The following is a 17,070-nucleotide window of genomic DNA, read 5'->3' as shown; positions in this document are numbered from 1 at the left end:
AATGTCTTCCTAGGCATTCCCAAGCGTGACTGAGTCCGACCACACTGATTCGGGATTGACCACAGGACACCCTACCTTCCGGCGCTACACAGAGTTCATCTGTTGAAAAATGACCATAGACTCGGCGTCAGGTGAGGGCCAAGGCCGGGCCGTTCTCCAGGCAGCAGAGCACGATGGCAATGCCAGCTTTCCGGGGGAGCCTCTGGAGAGTCTGGGAATGGGGTGAAGCCAGGTCATGGGAAGGTCCACTGACTGTCAGAGTGGAGCCAACCGTCTGGGCCACATCACTGTGTCAAAGTTTTTTTAAATCAATTTTCCCATTTTACTTTCTGAAGTATCTTTCCAGGGGAAGAGAAGAGAATTAACCTGTTCTGAAGCCCTGGTTACTACAGACTTGTCCCATCTTTCCGACAGGCAGATACGGAATGTCGTGGGTTTGCATGTGAGTGAGAAGCCCCTTCTCGGGGGTGTCCATCCCCTGGCAGCAGGTCCCGGGAGCGAGAGGACCGGAGGACCCGGACCTGCTTTTCTATCCACACTCGCCCATGGTGGCTGTCGATTGAGCATCTCACTGGCCAGCTCACGGGACCCCAGACCCGGGGTCTGCCCCACCACCCCACCCGAAAACTCTCCTTCCCGCTAACAGGGACCGCTTTGCACCCAGTCGCTCGAAGTCTCCTTCTTCGGTGCCTCCGACCCAAGAGCCCATCCCTCAACCCCCACCCCCATCACTCCAGCTGCTGAGGCCATAGTCATCTCTGCCCGGGTCATCATGGTGGCTTCACCCACTGCATCCCCCCACGGAGCAGCCAGAGGGACCCCTTGGAACATAATCCCACCCGAAGGAGGATGTCCAGAAAAGCCCAGTGTTGGAAACAAGCCCAGGGTCTGTCCGTGGGGTACGCACGCGCCACGGGACAGGCTGCACAGAATCAGACAGAACGCAGTAGTACGGCACACGGCAACCTTGACGGGTCTCAAGGGCGTTCTGCTGAGTGAGAGAAGCCAGTCTCAGCAAACCGTAGGATATCGCCGATGCAACATCTTCAGAATGACGGGACCGCAGGGCCGGAGAACAGGGAAGTGGTGGCCGGGGGTTACGGGTGGTGAGGGCGCGTGGTGGTGAGGGAACATTCCAGATCTGGGTGGGGGGAGCTCGGAGGGGCTGGGGCTGTCCACGCAGCGCCCACATCAACGCCTGCTGTCAAAACCCCCTGTAATTACACAGGATGTGACGACTGACAGAAACTGAGTGACAGAAACTCACCTGGGTGGCTCAGTGGGTTAAGCCTCTGCCTTCGGCTCAGGTCATGATCTCAGGGTCCTGGGATCGAGTCCGCATTGGGCGCTCTGCTCTGCAGGGAGCCTGCTTCCTCCTCTCTCTCCACCTGCCTCTCCGCCTACTTGTGATCTCTCTCTGTCAAATAAATAAATAAAATCTTTAAGAAAAAAAAAAGAAAGAAAAAGAAACTGAGCAAAGGGGACACCAGGTTGCTCCTAAAACTATATTTCAAGACTTCATTTTTTAGTGCAATTTTACGTTCACAGCCAAATTGAGAGGGAAATGCAGAGGTTCCCCCAGAGCCTGTGCCTCTATACGAGCATGGTGCCCACATCATCAAATCACTCACCAGAATGACCACCTTTTACCCAGGATGAACCCGCACGGACACTTACAGTCGCCCACGTCCACGTTTTCCCTCAGGGCTCGCGGTGCCGTATGTGCCACGCGTTTAGACAAACACTGGATGGCCCATACCCACCACAGTCATATCCTATTTCCACGGCCCTAAAAAGCCTCCGTGGTCTGCCTGCTCGTCTCCTCCCAGCCCAGCAACGACGTGTCTTTTATGGTTTCTGGCTTTGCCTTTCCCAGCACGTCCCATGGCTGTGTCATATAATACGTAGCCTTTTCAGATCGGCGGCTGTCCCCTGGTCATACGGTGTTAAGGTCTCCTGGCTCGTGTCCTCGTGGTGTGGAATGAAATCCCGTCTGGACGCACTCGAGTGTGTCTCTCCGTGCCCACAAAGGACGTCTTGGTGGCGCCGCAGTCTGGGCAGTCGTGAATAAAGTCCGTGTGCAGGTTTTTGTGTGGACGTAAGTGTTCACTCCTTCGGGTCAACGCCAAGGAGGGATGCCGGATGGGGTGTGTGGTTCTGTGGGGAAGCACCAGCCTGCCTTCCAGGCGGCCACCCCACACGCGTTCCCACAGCCGCGAACAAGCGTTCCGCCCCTCCCCAGCCTCACCAGCACGTGATGCCATTGGGTTCTGGATTTGGCCATTCCCACGGGAGTCCTGCACTACTTTTGAAACTTCCTGTGAATTTAGAATCATTTCAAAATAAAAACATTAAAAATGCGAAACTTTAAAAGAACGATTTGCCTCCTCTTTCTCTGCTGGCTTCCCATCACAGGCTGTGGATAGTCTTACCACAGTCCAGAAACTCCACATGAGCTGGCCCGGGTGACCTCTCAAAATTCATTTTTTACCACTAGCCCTGTGGCTCACTGCCACTTCTGTTCTTAAATTCCTGATGCTCCCCTAACATGCCCCGAAATACCTGCCTCAGGGCCTTTGCACTTGTCTTTCCTTCCAGACGAGATCGGGCGCGTTCAGGGTGGTATGGCCGTAGACTTGTCTTTCCTTCCAGCTGGAAGTCTCCTGCTCAAACGCCCCCTCAGGAGTGAGCCGGTCCTTACCCTGACCACTAATGCCTTTCTGACTCTGTCTCTGTCTCTGCCCCACACCCAGTGTTGTCCGTCTTCACAGCACCGCGTTTACTGGGCTATCTGCGGTGGCTGCTCATAGAACGTAAGTCTCAGCAGAACGAGAACTTTGTTTATTCGTTATTTCCTCCCCAGTGCTCAGCAGAGCCCAGCACACAGCAGACATTCAGTACGTGGTTAGCGGCTCGACTACTTAATTAACTGAACTGCTGACTTCTTGGTTGTGAGTTACAACACAAGCTTTCCCAGTCTCGTATTTGGCCTTGTGTCTCACGCGTGTTTCTAGCATGTGTCCAAGGTACGGAATAACCTAAAATCCTGTGTAGTCGGACTCATTTCTCTCTCCCGGATATTGTGTCATGTTTAGAAGGATTCCCTCCCCCCACCAAGGCCAAGCTTATTTTAATTCTTTTCTTTTTAGTGTTTAAATTTTTCATGACCCTGGAAATCTTTTGGCATAAAATAGGAAGCAAAGATGAACTTTGATCTGGAACTTGTAACCATCACCACCTTCTCCTGCCTGTTTTTATTTACGTGGTATCCTCTGACAGCCCTTCCCTTCTCAAGTTTGCAGGACAGTTTGTTCCAGATGTGTTTCCGACCCACCTTGTCTACGGTATAAACTGTACAAGATGTTTGTTCTGTGCGCCAACCTTTGCCTTCACATAGACGAGGTTAGCCCCTTTACCTTCATCTGTCGGATGTATGCAGTGTTCATTCCTTTAGGCCATTTCATCGTTTGTATCTCTGCTTAAAACTCTTCTTTTATAAAGGCAACTAATTCATTATTAATTGATGGTGACATATACGGCCATAATTTTTATCTGCCCCATGCCAACACTTTTGGTGTTTTCCATTTTCATTGTGTTTTTCCAGGCGTTTCTTCCCTTTTTATCTCGTTATTTTCTTTGGATAGACCAGGGCTTCTCAACCTAGGCCCCCCGGCATCTCAAGTCCCTCCCCCATCGATGTTCAGCACCATCTGGGGACCCACCCACCAGATGCCTCTTCTCCAGTTGCGACAACCAAAAATATCTCCAGACCTTGCCGGAATGTCCCCTGCGGGGCCAAGTCCCTCCCTGTTGGATCAGGAGCCCCTGCCTTCAGCTGCTCGTCTCCGAGAAAGAAAGGAGCATTCCGCATGTGTGGGGATGAGCCCTGCCCCGGTCAGGGAGGCCCTCCCCCACCCCCCAGTGGCACAGGGTGAGGGCCAAGCGAGCGCCCGTGCACTCTGCTTCTCCAGCCTGTTGGGCCTGGGAGCCGTTGCTCTGCTCACATCTCTCTCCTCCACCAGCCTCCATCTTCCCAAAGCCTGCCCCGAAAGTCACTCTGAGGATGAAGCCCAAGTCCCTCTTAGAGTAATGACACCATTCTGCTCACCCTCGCCAGCCTCCTCAGGCCCACTGCCGCCGCAGAGCCGTCCCTCTCTCCACCCATGGTCGAGTGTGCCAGAGTCCCGGCTTCCCAGAGCACCCAGGATGAAGGACACCTCTCTGCCTTTCCTCCCACCCGCTCTCTGCCTTCCCCGCTGGCTCCCCTGCCTCAGCCCAGGAGCCACCTCCTCCAGCAAGGTCCTCAGCCTCCCATGCGGCAGAGCCCGCCCTGCCTCCAGCCTGGGTCTCCATGAATCCACGGGCGCGTGTATGACTGAGCAGGCGCGTGAATGAATGATCCGCTCTTCCTACTGATGTCATTCTTCCCAGTCGCTGGGTGCACCGAGAAATGAATGAATGAATGATGTTGCTTCCAAGTCACATCAGATTGAGAAAAATGATATATTTAATGCGGAAAAACCTGGGGAAATGGCCTTTGTACTGAGCAGCACCAGCCCAGCTATTACCACCAGCCCATTGTTGATGGCACGCCCGGTGCATCGGCTAGCTACCACTGCGTAACAAGCAGCTCTCTGATTCGGCATCTGCAGACACAAACATGGGCTCCTGACCAGGAGCTCAGGCTGACTCAATGGCAAGGTTCTGGCTCAGGAATCATGAAGCTGCAACCAAGCTGCCCAACGACCCTTTCCCCCAACATTCTGTGATGCAATGAAGGGCCCAGAATCACGCCCGTCCACGAGTCTCTGCAGAGACACAGGTCCCCTGCTCAGAGGCAGACTGGTTTACACCAGCTGGACCCGGAAAGCACAAGGGAGCTTTGCTGTTGTTTCCACACTGTCCTCCTGTGGCCATGTCTCACATCGCTGCAGTTCTAAGAAAAACATGAGATCCGCTTGGTGTTGATGGCAAACACCAGTTAGGTACTCTCTGCAGTCCTTTGACGGGGTCTACTGGGGGCGGTGCAGGGCATGCCCTCTTGCAAGTCCCCTTCAGAGAATTTATTCTCACTGTGGAAGTAAGAAACAGCCCCGAGGGGCATGACCCATGCGGCCGTGTGAGGGGTGGTTGGGCCGCTCAGGGGTCCGACTCTTCTCCCCACATTTACTGCACTCACCCCGCCGCAACGGAGAGTGAATTTGCTCCTGCTGGAGCTGGGATGCCAACCTGCCCCTGCCCCTGCCCCCAGACAGGGAGCTCCCTGGTCTCAGGAGTTCAGACTCACATCAGGATTCACACCACCACTCCCCCGGCCTCAGACTGACCAGCACCCTTGCTCTCCTGGTTCAGCCACTTGCATCTGGCAGGTCCGGGGACTTCTCAGCCTCCATGACCATGGGAGCCAATCCCTATAGGAGATCCCCTGTAATAAATCCTGTTGTTTCCATTTCCCTGTTTCTCGTGAGCATCTAGAAGACATGCCCCGCCTCAGGGGAACTGCAGTCACGAAGGACAGAACCAGTAGCTTTGTTAAAAAAAAGAAAAAAAAAAAAAAAGGAATGGATTTTATTAATCCCTTTGTGAATCCAACGTGTTTTTCAGGCTCTCCTGGGCGGACTGAAGCACATCCCTCATTTCACTCTTACAAGCGAGACGGCCTCGGGGAAAGCTGAATAAATGCCCCGTGCCTCAGTCTCCCCACTATAAAACGGGACGGCTGACAGTCCCCATCATAGAGCCCTTCGGAGAGCTACAGAGCTTTAGGCGGTGGTTGGCCCAGAGTAAGAGTGGCTCCTTCCGTTGTCATGACTGGGATCGTTTCTTAAACTCCCAGCAGGGGAAAGAATGACGTGCACATGTGCCCTCCCTCAGCCCCTCACTCTCTAGTTCTCGGTCCCTGCGGGCTGTGTTGCTGAATCACTGCTGAACCATCGGGAGGGACACAGCCCACTCAGAGGAGCGGATTTCCCTGCTCTGCAGGCCCGGGTGGGTGTGTCGTGGACAAGAGCTCACAGAAACGCGTGTGCCCTTTCTCTGCTGCCTCTCTCTTCTGCTGGCTCGCAGGGGCTCCTCCCTGGAGGCTTATTCCAAAACAGGCACACTGTACTTCCAGCTCTGATCATCCCCTGCTGCCGTCGTGTCCGGATGGTAGGGAGCAGTTTCTGGTCTTCCTGCGCGCTCTTTCCCGCAGCTCCCTGGAGACACCACTCCGCGGTCTTCCTGGCAAATCTCCCGGAAACGTCGGAAATCACTGATTTCTTCTTGGTGTGGATCACCCGCTCTCTGGTCTTTGCTGTGGTGGCTGTATTTTCTTCTTCAGGGACACCCAGACCTGCATGATGGACCCACTCTGCTGTGCAAATCTCTGTCCCAGCAACGTCTGGTTCTGGGTTCCTTGCCTGCTCTACCTGGGGCACTCTCTCAGGCTTTCCTCCAGCCTCCCACCCCGGGATCCTGGCGGCACCTGTTCCCGGGCCATCCGCAAACCGATGACCCCTTCTGGGACGGTTTCTTCCTCGTCCGCGTTCCCCGAAATCTTGGCGGCTCTTTCTCACATCTCCCATCCGCAGTAGAACCTCATCTAGGATTTCTCGTAACTCTGCTCTGAAGTCTTATTGCCTTGTCCCTATTTTTTTTAAGACTATGGGGGGAAATAGGTGTTTGCACTGTTCTGCATCCTGGGGTAACTCTCCCCAGGTCTGCCCTCCGTGTGTCTTCTGTTGGTTCGCTCTAACGCTGGTCCGGGGTGTCCACTCCTGCTCCAGACATCGTGGCCACCGGCCTGAGAGCAAAGTGCGTGGGGAAGCAGCATGGGGAGCCGGCCCCCCGGTGCCTGCTCGCCAGCTCCCCCAGGACAAGCCTCCGCTGGGCGGTCCCTCCGTCCTCAGCATGACCCAGGAGACAGCAGTTTCCAGTGACACCCGGCCGGCCCCGGGACTGCCAGGGACAGATCTGGCGTGATCCCAGCTACCTGGCAGATTTCCCTTCGGGGCCCCACCCTCCACCTACCATGTCTCCTGCCCACCCGTCTGACCAGCTTCTCCTCCAACCCTACCTGCCCCGACCCTGGGAGGAGAGGACTAGAGTGGGGACCCCCTCTGCTGCCCACACGCGGCCCCAGGAAGTACCATTCCAGGCTCTGCCGCTCGGCCATTCAAGACAACACCTCCTTCTCTCCTCAACCTGCTACAACTGCTCTGGGCATCTCCCCCTTCAGGTATCGCCAAATTTGACAGCTACTGCTTGTAGCTAGTGATTCAGGACTGTGACCTTTCTCTGGTTTCAGGGACTTAAATTCCATTTTACTCTCATCTGCTGGGGTTGGTCTCATGGGACAGGGGGGTGGGAGGGAGACGACGAAGGGGTCTGCCTTCTTGCATCAGGAACCCTTGACCCTTCTCTTAGCAGTTACTATGACGCTATGACCTCTCCTGAGAGCTCACTCGGTAAACCCGCGTGTCGTCTACTGCTGCTGACTCGGGATCATCTTGGAAACGCAAGCGCTCAGCAGGACACGGTTCCTCCAGGTTCTGATCGCTGGGGAGAGTGCGTATCAGTGAACCAGACTGGTTCCAAGCCAGACGATGCTCAGAGAGACTACCTGGACGCCACCCTGTCTCACTTCGCTTGACAACATTCTGTTACTGTTGCTTATGCTCAGCAGGTTTCAAACCCAGGGGCTTGGGAGCCTCGGAAACCAGAAGTCTGGCTGGAACACGCTCGGCTGAGCCAGAATGGGTTCCTATGCACCATCGAAAGCCGAAAATAGACCTACAAACGATGAAAACAGTCTGATCGCGTTCTTGGAGGATTTCTCCGGGATGTGACAGGGAGTGTGAAGAAGCAAGCCATATGTGAAACCTGTTTTCTCCTGTGGCCAAATATTGGACTGAGAAACACAAACCGGCAGAAGGAAAACCACATCGAGCTGGGTCAGCATCGCGAAGAGCCGCCGCTCAGCAGTTCTGCGGGTGGAAAGGCTGAGTATAGAGCTACGGAACGCGCAGGGTGGTTGCCTCCCCAGTAACCCGGCAGGTCGCGCGGCAGGTCCCAGGGAGCAGGGAGGAGCTGAGCCCGCTGCCGCCAAGGCTGGAAAAGCAGGTGCTCCCCAAACCTGTCCGGAACCTGTCATCCAGCTGTGTGAGACCGCACGTGCGTGTGGGTTTGGCCAAGGACGTTCTGTCCGTGATCTTACAATTCTGCATAGGGAGACCTCACAGGGGTGGCTTCCCTGCGGGTCCACTGCAGGGGAAGCCCTAGTGCGCAGCCGGCCGTGGCTCCGCAGAGATGGGGGTTCTGCTGCGATACGGAGGATGAGGCTAAACGGGGCTTATAGCCGAGACGGAGCGCAGCGCAGTGAGGTGGCAGCCGGGCCGACTCCGAGGCCCACGGGCCTCGCCTCAGCTGCGGTTCTCCCCGCCACCAGAAGATGGACCGGAAATTCAGACAAGGAGGACATGAAGCCTCTCCCTGCTCCATGTCACACACTGAGAAAGCCCAGAAGGAAACACCACGAGAGGCTTTTGCTCAGAACCTGAACCAGGACCGAGATCGAATCCCTGGGACTTGGGGCTGCGGGAGGCAACCACTGGCCCCTCGCAGCTCGGTGACCGCTGGGCTTGGATTTGTCTAGGGAGCGGCCCGGCCCGCCCCAGGCCAGAGCCAAGCCTCCCGGTGAAGACGACAGACTATCCAACAATGGCCCTCCGTATCTGGACCTAAAAACCAAGCACTGTCTGTTAGAGAAAATTGATCCTTTGCAAGAGTCTTCAAGGGAGGAAGGTTCTAATAAAACGGAACCTTCAGTGTCCCCGAGTGTCCCCCCCACCCCCAGCTCATCCCGTTGCGTCCGCGGATGAGCCCCAGCAGGGGCCGCTGCGGGGTGTGGGGGCCTTGCCAGCTCTGGCGGGAAAGGCAGGGAGCTTCTCCTTCCACACCAGCTGAGTCCCTGTGGCCTGGCTGTCGCCAAAGGTGCCTGCGTGCATCCACGGACGGAGGACGTCCTTGCTTCCTGTCATGTCGCGTCTGCTGAGCTCTCACACAAGACACTCAGGGCACCTCGTATGGCAGGCGGTTCCCCACCGAGCAACTCCGCGGCACCAGCGGGTCGTCTGACAGCGTCACTCACCTCTGTCCTCCCTCCGGGGCAGCGTCACATCCCTCAGGCCAAGGGCCGGGTCTCGCCAGACTGTCTCCCCGTCCCACAGAGTCCCAACCCCAGGCAGTCCCGGCTGCTTCTGACCCGGCAAGAGACCGGAGGCACCCACGGCCCCTTCTCGGGTTCCACTGGTTCGCTGGAGTGGTTCCGGGGCAGGTGAGCAGCCAGGTGGGAGAGGCGTGGGGCGAGGCCTGGGAGGGGTGCAGAGCGCCTGTGCCCTCCCCAGAGGCACCCCCGCGTGTTCGCCACCCAGAGCCTCCCTGAACCCTGTGCCATCGGGATTTTCACGGAGGCTCCACCATGTGGACCTGGTCCGTCCTCAGAGTGACCTTCCTCCAGCCTCCCCGCGACTCTCTCCTTCCCGTTTCGAGGAGGGCATTTCTTAAGGTTTATTTGAGAGACAGAGAGCAAGCGTGCAAGCAGGGGGAGGGACAAAGGATGGGGAATCTCAAGCAGACGCCGCGCTGAGCGAGGGACCCATCGCGGGGCTGGATTCCAGGACCCCGGGATCGTGACTGAGCCGAAGGCAGACGCTTAATGACGGAGCCACCCACACACCCCAGGAGGGTATTAATTTTTAAAATAAGGAAGAAGAAAAACCCTCAAACACATATGAAGAGATAAGCAGCATTTCTCTCCACTAAGCCAGTACGCCTCATGGAGCGTCTCTTCCACATGACGCGTCCCCTGCTCCCTGTCCACGACGCATTAGTGACACCTGCCAGGCGGCTCTGGCTTTCAGATCACTCCTAAGAGGTCCCTCAGGGAGGCGTCAGGTCTCCGGGACCTCCTTCAGAGACACCTGGCCGGCACTAGCTGCTAACAGGTAAGGCTGCTGGTTCGGCCCCCAATCGCATGGAGACCTTAGTGCGTAGCAGGGGTCGTGCCAGGGACCAGGGACCAGGGATGCAGCAGCCCACATGCCCCATTGTGGAGCTCACATCCAAGGGGGTAGGAAGGACAGCAAACAGACGAGTAAACGTACCTGTCAGTGGTGACACATAGCTGAAAAGTAAAACAGGGACAGGCAGGCAGGCGCCATCCTGAACGGAGCAGTGAGGGTTAACTTGCCAATAATGCGACATCTAGCCACGAGACGAGGGGGGATTGCGCAGGTTATCAGGGAGAGGGAGGGGGAATTCTAATAGGATGCTGCATGTGCAAAGGCCCTGGGGCAGAGGCATGGCCTGGTGTGTTACAGGAAGTGAGGACACCTAGACAGAGGGACGAAAGGACACGGAGCCTAGCAGCCAGCAGCCGGGTGAGGCACACCCTCATGGCCCCCAGCAAGGACATGGCCGGGACCTGAGAACACGTGGAGCCACGGGAGGTGTCGACCGGGGGGACACGGTCTGACCCAGGTTTGACAGTACAGTACAGTACAGTGTGGCTGCTGTGGACGCAGCCCAGGACAGCTGCTGACGGCTCTGTCCCTTCCCGCGCTCGGCCAGGGTTTGGACTCAACGATGATCAGCTGTTTCGACAGCGACCTCTGCAGTCTGAGATGAGAGAATGAGCAGCCCCCACGTCACCGCTGTCGTTCCACTGGGAAGAGGGCAGCGGGGCCCAGGCCGCATGCGGGTGTCCACGCACGCCTCGAGGGCAGCGCCTGCTCTCCTGCACGCTCTGCGCACACCCCCGTTCCCCGGGAAGCCACGCGCTCCTCCAGGGGAAGAAAGGCACAGGTCTGCATGGAGCTCCTGCTTAGCTTTTACTGACCAGAGGGCTGCATCCGGGAGACCCACGGCTCACCACAGAAACCTGGCCTCCAGGCTCCTGCCTCCGCAGAGGACACCGCCGCTCACCTGGGGCAGGGGTCTCTGCAAAGCCGCTTTGGGGCCTGTCCCCACAGATCCAGTGAGCTCCACGGAGACGAGCTAGACGACGGCCCCTCCTTATCCAGGGGATGGGAAACACACAGGCCCGACGACCCATGCACCGTGGACAGAAGGGGTCCCTGCACCGCCCCAGGAGGCCTGGGCACCTGGGCTTCCTCCTCCAGCCAGACCGGGCCCCCCACAGTGGCCAGTCCGAGCCTAATAGCACGCTCTTCTTGGTGTTCCCCACGGAATGTGGCTAGAAGCCTCTGGATCGTCAGGCTCGGCGGGCGCCGGCTGCTGGGGTACGAGGAGTAAGCAGTGGGGTGCCCCAGCCCAGGGTCGCCCTTGGGCCTGGCAGGAGCCCGTGACACAGGGGCCTAGGAGTGCGGCGCCCGGGGGCCAGCCCGCTTCTCCGTGAAGAAGCTCTTCAGCAGCAGCACCTGGCTGAGGCTGACCACAAACAGGGCGACGGTCTCGCCGACCGACCAGTACGAGACGCGGCTGTTGAGGTCTTCAGCCCGGGCCCGGTCCTGTGCCTCGCGGAGCCGGTAATGCGTCTGCGAGTCGATCACCGTCTTCAGGGCCTCGTGGATGGTCACACAGGCCGACTCCATCTGGGCAGGAAGAGGGAGGCGGTCACGCTGGGTGCTGAAACAGGAGTGACGCGTCCACGTGCGGCCACCGCGGCCCCAGGCGGCACACAGGGAAGGCGGTGCTCTGCGTCTGCCTGGTGGACACGCAGGGGAAGGAGGGCAGCCGGCCGACAGAAGGCAGGTGAGGTGCACGGAGGCCCACCGGGCTCAGGGATGTGTGGGGAGGTGCGCGGGTGGGGGCGCTCACGGTAAAGGCCTCGGGGTTGACCCTTTGCTGCCACGGCAGGCTGAGAACCCCACTCTGAGAGACCCCCGGGAGCCAGGACGCCGTGAGGGGCCGGTGGGAGCCAATCTGAAAGGGGCCATGCTCTGGGGGCAAGAGCGGACCCGGGCACGGTCACCCTTGAAATCAGGGGACAGATGGGGACACACGCACGCACATGTGTCTACACGTGTGTGGGCCTACGTACCCACACACGCATTTAGTACGCGTAAATACACACAGACGTTGTTTACAAACAAGAGGAAAGGGCCTGTCTGGGTCTCCAGGCTGGAAGTCCACTCTTTACTTCTGTCCCGGGCCCATCCACAAACTCTGCACACACTGGGCTTACCCGTCGCGGGTACGCCCCGAGCCCTGGGTCCTGGCCGCAGGGTTCAGCTGGTCAGGCTGCCCCTCCAGCCTCCTCCCAGGTTCCGGAATCACAGCAAATGGAGACGGAGGGAGGCAAAATGAGGAAGGACAGGGAGGACTCCCAAGCCACACGACACGTCGGAGATGCCACACGAGGCACCATGGTCAAGGCCTGGGTCAGAGGCCAGAGGCCCTAGACGGGCACCAGGGTGCTGGAAAGGGAGACATGGCGACCATAAGTCTCAGAGCAGATCCATGCCAGGGAAGGAGACCCGTTCCCAGAGGGCAACAGGCACTAACAGGGCCTTCCTGGGTGGGCTCCATGGGAGACCCAAGGGCTATCACGTGGTGGGATTCACAGACCGCTGGGAGCACCTCCTCCTGTGACAGCAGCCTCCGCCCCACCCACTGGGATCTCCAGTGTCTAAAGGGCACCCTTCGGCCTGTTACAACATCTGAGCTCAGCAACCCGTCCAGCCTGATCCCCCCTGGGCCAGGGCGTCTAAGAAACAGGTGGGGCCCTCTCGCTGCCCCTTCTTCTGGTGGCGAGAGGGAGAGCAGACAGGGGACAGGAAAGAGAAACCCCCAATTCCTGAGTCAGTCCCTGCACGAAAGCTCCCCACCAACCTACATTTATCACCCGAGGGATAAAAAACTTCTCGTGCTAGGCCAGCGACCCTCGGGGCGTAGCTGCCACAGCAGTTCACGTTACTGAGCGAACACGCCTTTGGTCCTTACGACGCAGCAGGTGGTGTGAGCAGGGGGGGCTCGGCAAGGCCGTTCCTAGTGGCGCTGCGTGCAAGACTGAGCCGGAACCCAGGAACGCTGGAGCAAGGAGCTGCAGGGATCCCAGAGGACAGGGCAGGGGGCTCAGAGGGGAAGGTGTCCTTGAGGACTGAATGTGCAAAGAGGTGAAGCCAACCCTTACCCTTCCAGCCCAGGAGCAGGGGAGAGAAGAGGCTGACACCGAGCACCAGCCCAGACAGGACGAGAAAGGCTGAGCCAGCCCGGGGCTGGCCAATGTCCACTCACCTGCGTGAGAGCTGTGACCCTGTTCCCCATGTCTGGGAGAATGGGGGGCTCGTCACCCACTTGAAAGTCAAAGTAGATGGTCTTGTGAGAGAAGGTGGAAAACTCATTACTGAAGCAAAACTGGTAAACGCCCTTGACCTCAGCCCGGTGGGTGAAGCTGTCATACTGCTTCTTGGTCTCCCGGTAGATGGTGTTCCCCAGGGGGTCCTGCACGTAGCAGTCGACATCGTAGTGGCCTCCGGTGATGACCTACAACCACAAAGACACCCACAGTCTGCTGTGACCGGCGGGGCAGCCACCGGTATGAAATGCCAAGCAGACACCGTGATCGGACTTGACAAACTTGTTTTTTTCCGTGTAATCTTCACAGCCTTCTAGGTGCTAGGCCACTCCGTTTTACTGGGGAGTGAACTGAGGCTGAGAGAGATTCAGGAAGTCAGCCAGGGTCACGAAGCTTGAAAGTGACGGCTAAGATCTGAATCCCTGACTGCCTGACTCCCAAAGGTTTTGTTCTGCAAAGGGGCAAGGAGCTTGATCCTGCCCATTTCACAGAAGAGAAGACTGAGGCTCCCAGCTCAGGTAGGTTGCAGAGTGGGTCTATAATGTTCGTGTCACTGATCGAATTCAAGGGTTCAGTGGCCATTGGAGGTGAGAGGGTCCTTGGGAATTACATAGTTCAAACTCGCTTGAGAAACCTAAGACAGATGTCATACAGCAGGGTCATACAGGTGGTCAGTGGCTACAACCAAGGTCCATCGAGGGACACGGTCAATGGCCTCCATCTGCTTCCAAACTTCAGAGTTCCTCTTTGCGCAGATGGGAGAATTTACCTAGTGGCCAGTGCCCCGTTGCTGGAGGCGTTTAAGCCGTGCTGGCCACGCCTTGACAAGGGATTCCTGACCTAGCAGTGCCCAGCGGACCTCCCAGGCCCCTCCAGGCTGACAACGGTCAGTTTGCAGTGACCGTGCTGGGGGGCCCGGTTAACCCGGCCAGAATTTGTATGTTGTGCCAGAGAAGTGTAAGCGGCCAAATCGGGGACCCGAGGCCACCCCACACCGCGCTGTCCCCCAGCACACCGCTCCTTCGGTGGCTCTGGACAGCGAGGACCCACGGAAGGGCCGCCCTCCCTCCCGAGGCTCAGGCCACCGCAGCTCCGGGCTGTCCGCGAGCAGGCAGGCGGCTGTCGTGGGGACCGGTCCCACTCAGTCCGCCACCACGCCCCCAGACCCGCTCCCTGCGCGCCCCGAGGTCCGCGGGAGGAGGCAGCATATGGCAGCAGGCTCGGCGCTCGGGCCGCGAGGGGCGGGGAAGGAACACGAAGCGCCTCCTCCCCGCCGACACACGGGCACACCGGGGGCTCCGCGGTCCCAGAGGCTTGGGACGGGCCCGGGGCGCGCCGGCGGCCGCTCCTGCCGCTGTCCCCGGCCCCGTGCCCCCGCGGCGCACCTGGTAGTCCAGGGAGAACTTGGCGCCCGGCTGCACGTCCTCGTGGAAGCACTGCCTGGCGCTGTCCGGCAGCTCGAAGGTGAGCTCGGCGCCCCGCGGCCGCTCGGCCCGCAGCAGCACCAGCAGCAGCAGCAGCAGCAGCGCCGAGGCGGAGTGCGCGCCTGCGCGGCCCATGGCGCTCCGTGGCGGTCGGTGGGTCCCGGCCGGCGGCGGCGGCGGCGGCGGGACGCGGCGCGCGGGCGGGGCGCGGACGTGGCGGCGGCGCTTCCGGGAGGGGCGGGCGGCCTCGTGCGCAGGCGCGCGCGGGAGCCACCCCGCCCCTTCCCGCCGCGCGTGCGCGTTGGCCGAATGGGCCGGCCACGCCCCCACCCCGGCCCCCTGCGGCGCCGGGTTCGGCGGGGTGTCGTCCGTGGGGGGCAGGCTGCGGGCGTCCTGGGCTCCCGCCTGCGGGGTCGGCGTCCCTCCCGAGAGGCCCAGGTCCACAGGCCCACCGCCGCCCCCGCCACCGCGAGCCACAGCGGCTGCGCGGAGGCCCCGCGCCCCCCGGGGGGACCGAACCGGCCTGGGGTGCAGCGGTGGGCGTGCCCGCGGCGCCGGGGCTGCCGGAACCAAGCTTGGGACCCGCCACACGCCTGCTCCCGGGCACCCCTCCGCGGTGGGAGACTGCGGCGGCGCCCGGAGCTGACCCCCCGGCTGCACACCGGGCTCGCGCGATGCCCGGGTCCCGCCCTCCGCGATGCGCGTGTCCGGGGATGAGGACGCGGTGAAGGTTCTCCGGGGACGAAACCCTCTTTCTGTGCCTTTGACTTCGCAAAAGCCCCGGAAGCTGATAAATCGTTTGCTGCTTTATCCGTGACCGTTGGCCCAGGAAGGGATTTCGTAGGATCATTTGTAGGGTTTTCTAATCTACGATGCGGTGGAACAGAGAGCGAAGACGCCGACTGGTCTGGCCGCTCGGTACAGAGTGTTCTCAGGACAGCAGGACCAGACGTGTGTCTGGGTTTCAGGGAAGAGCTGCACCGCCATATAGGCCCCCACGTGGGCCAGAGGGGCAGGACGGCCTCCAGGCACCTTGGACCAGCATCACAGGCTAAGCAATGTGAAAGGATCCACGGGTAACGTGGGCTAGTATGTCTGCTCAGAGACCAGAGACTGTGTGGAGGGGGGTGCCTTGAGGCTCCTTCCCTGACTCTGTACTGATGACCGGGGTCTCTTAGTTCCTGGCTTAAGAAAACAGGTAAGACGCCCCAGGGGGAGCAACAAAGAACAGATGTTAGACCAAGCGAGACGAGCGTGGCCGACCCCAGTGCTAAGCGAAGACTAACAAAAAGGAACTTTGCAGGGTTTACTGTTAAGTCCCATGTTTAAGTTCCAAGAAAACACCCGCGTCAGTTCCGAGGTGGGAAAAGCCCGACTTGGCAGTGGCTCAAGTCAGAGCGCTGGAAGACAGATCACGGACAGGTACCAGGAAGTCAGACAGCAGAAGGGGAAAAACTGGAGAAGGAGCCCTGACTCGCATGGGGCTGGCAACGGAACGGCGCTGTTTCAGCACCTGCTGCGTGGAAGGCGCCCTTGCTGGAGGTATGATCAGAGCACGCGTGCCGCACTACTTTAAGAGGGATGGTAATAAAGTGGGGGTGGGGGTAGTCGGGAGGGGGCCGGTATAGTAAATGGCCAGGAAGGCTTCTCAAACCAGGTAAAGTCAAAGGGCATGGGACTTAACCTCAAAGAATAAAATCTAAGGGTGAAGAAAGTGTTAACTTCAAAAGTTGGCATTAACAGCAATCCTGAGAGCTCTTACTTAGTGCCTACCGTGTCCTCACTGCAGTGCTGGCTATGTACGCACTTAACATATTTCGCATTAATTAATCTTCACTAACAACCGTGCCAAAAAAAAGTATTATTTTCTTTCCTTTGACAATAAAGACACAGAAGATGTGTAATGAAGTCATGTTCCTGCTTCTGCTCGGCCTTTCCTGGACGGCAAAGTACCTGCTGGTGTACACCGGCCGTGACTTACAATGTCTCCTGGTTCTATCCGTTGGCTGGACAGTTCTTCAGCTGAAGGGTCCCCTGGGCTGGAGGTCCATGATGGTCCTACTCTCACGTGTGCCGGCTGCTGGGGGCTGTTGGCTAGGGCGCTCAGCCCTCCACGCATCCTGCGGCTTCTTGCAGTGTACATGATTTCCGTGTGTGGCAGATGTGGGGCACCATCCCAAGACAGCAGGGCAGAAACAGAAACTACCCTCCAGTATCACTTTTGCCCTGTTCTGTTAGCCAAGCAAATCCTGAGGCCAGCCTAGATTCAAGGTGGAGAATTAAGACTCCAGCTCTGGATGGGAGGAGCTCTAAGTCACATTCAGAGGAGGAGGACCCTGGATGGCA

General features: G+C 58.7%; 1 protein-coding gene across 1 annotated transcript; it reads right to left on the bottom strand.

The window, feature by feature from the left end:
* Nucleotides 1-10,858: 10,858 nt before the first annotated feature.
* Nucleotides 10,859-14,954, bottom strand: TMED3 (transmembrane p24 trafficking protein 3). Its single transcript, XM_046007738.1, has 3 exons — nucleotides 14,686-14,954; nucleotides 13,240-13,488; nucleotides 10,859-11,594 (listed from the first exon to the last, which is right to left on the bottom strand). Exons 1-3 carry the CDS (start codon nucleotides 14,857-14,859, stop codon nucleotides 11,358-11,360), a joined length of 660 nt encoding a protein of 219 aa, XP_045863694.1. The 5' UTR covers nucleotides 14,860-14,954; the 3' UTR covers nucleotides 10,859-11,357.
* Nucleotides 14,955-17,070: the final 2,116 nt, after the last annotated feature.

The sequence above is a fragment of the Meles meles genome, chromosome 6, assembly GCF_922984935.1.
Source record: "Meles meles chromosome 6, mMelMel3.1 paternal haplotype, whole genome shotgun sequence".
NCBI classification, from domain to species: Eukaryota; Metazoa; Chordata; class Mammalia; order Carnivora; family Mustelidae; genus Meles; species Meles meles.
Note: the sequence above shows the minus strand (reverse complement) of the source record. Positions and strands in the feature narration are given on the sequence as shown.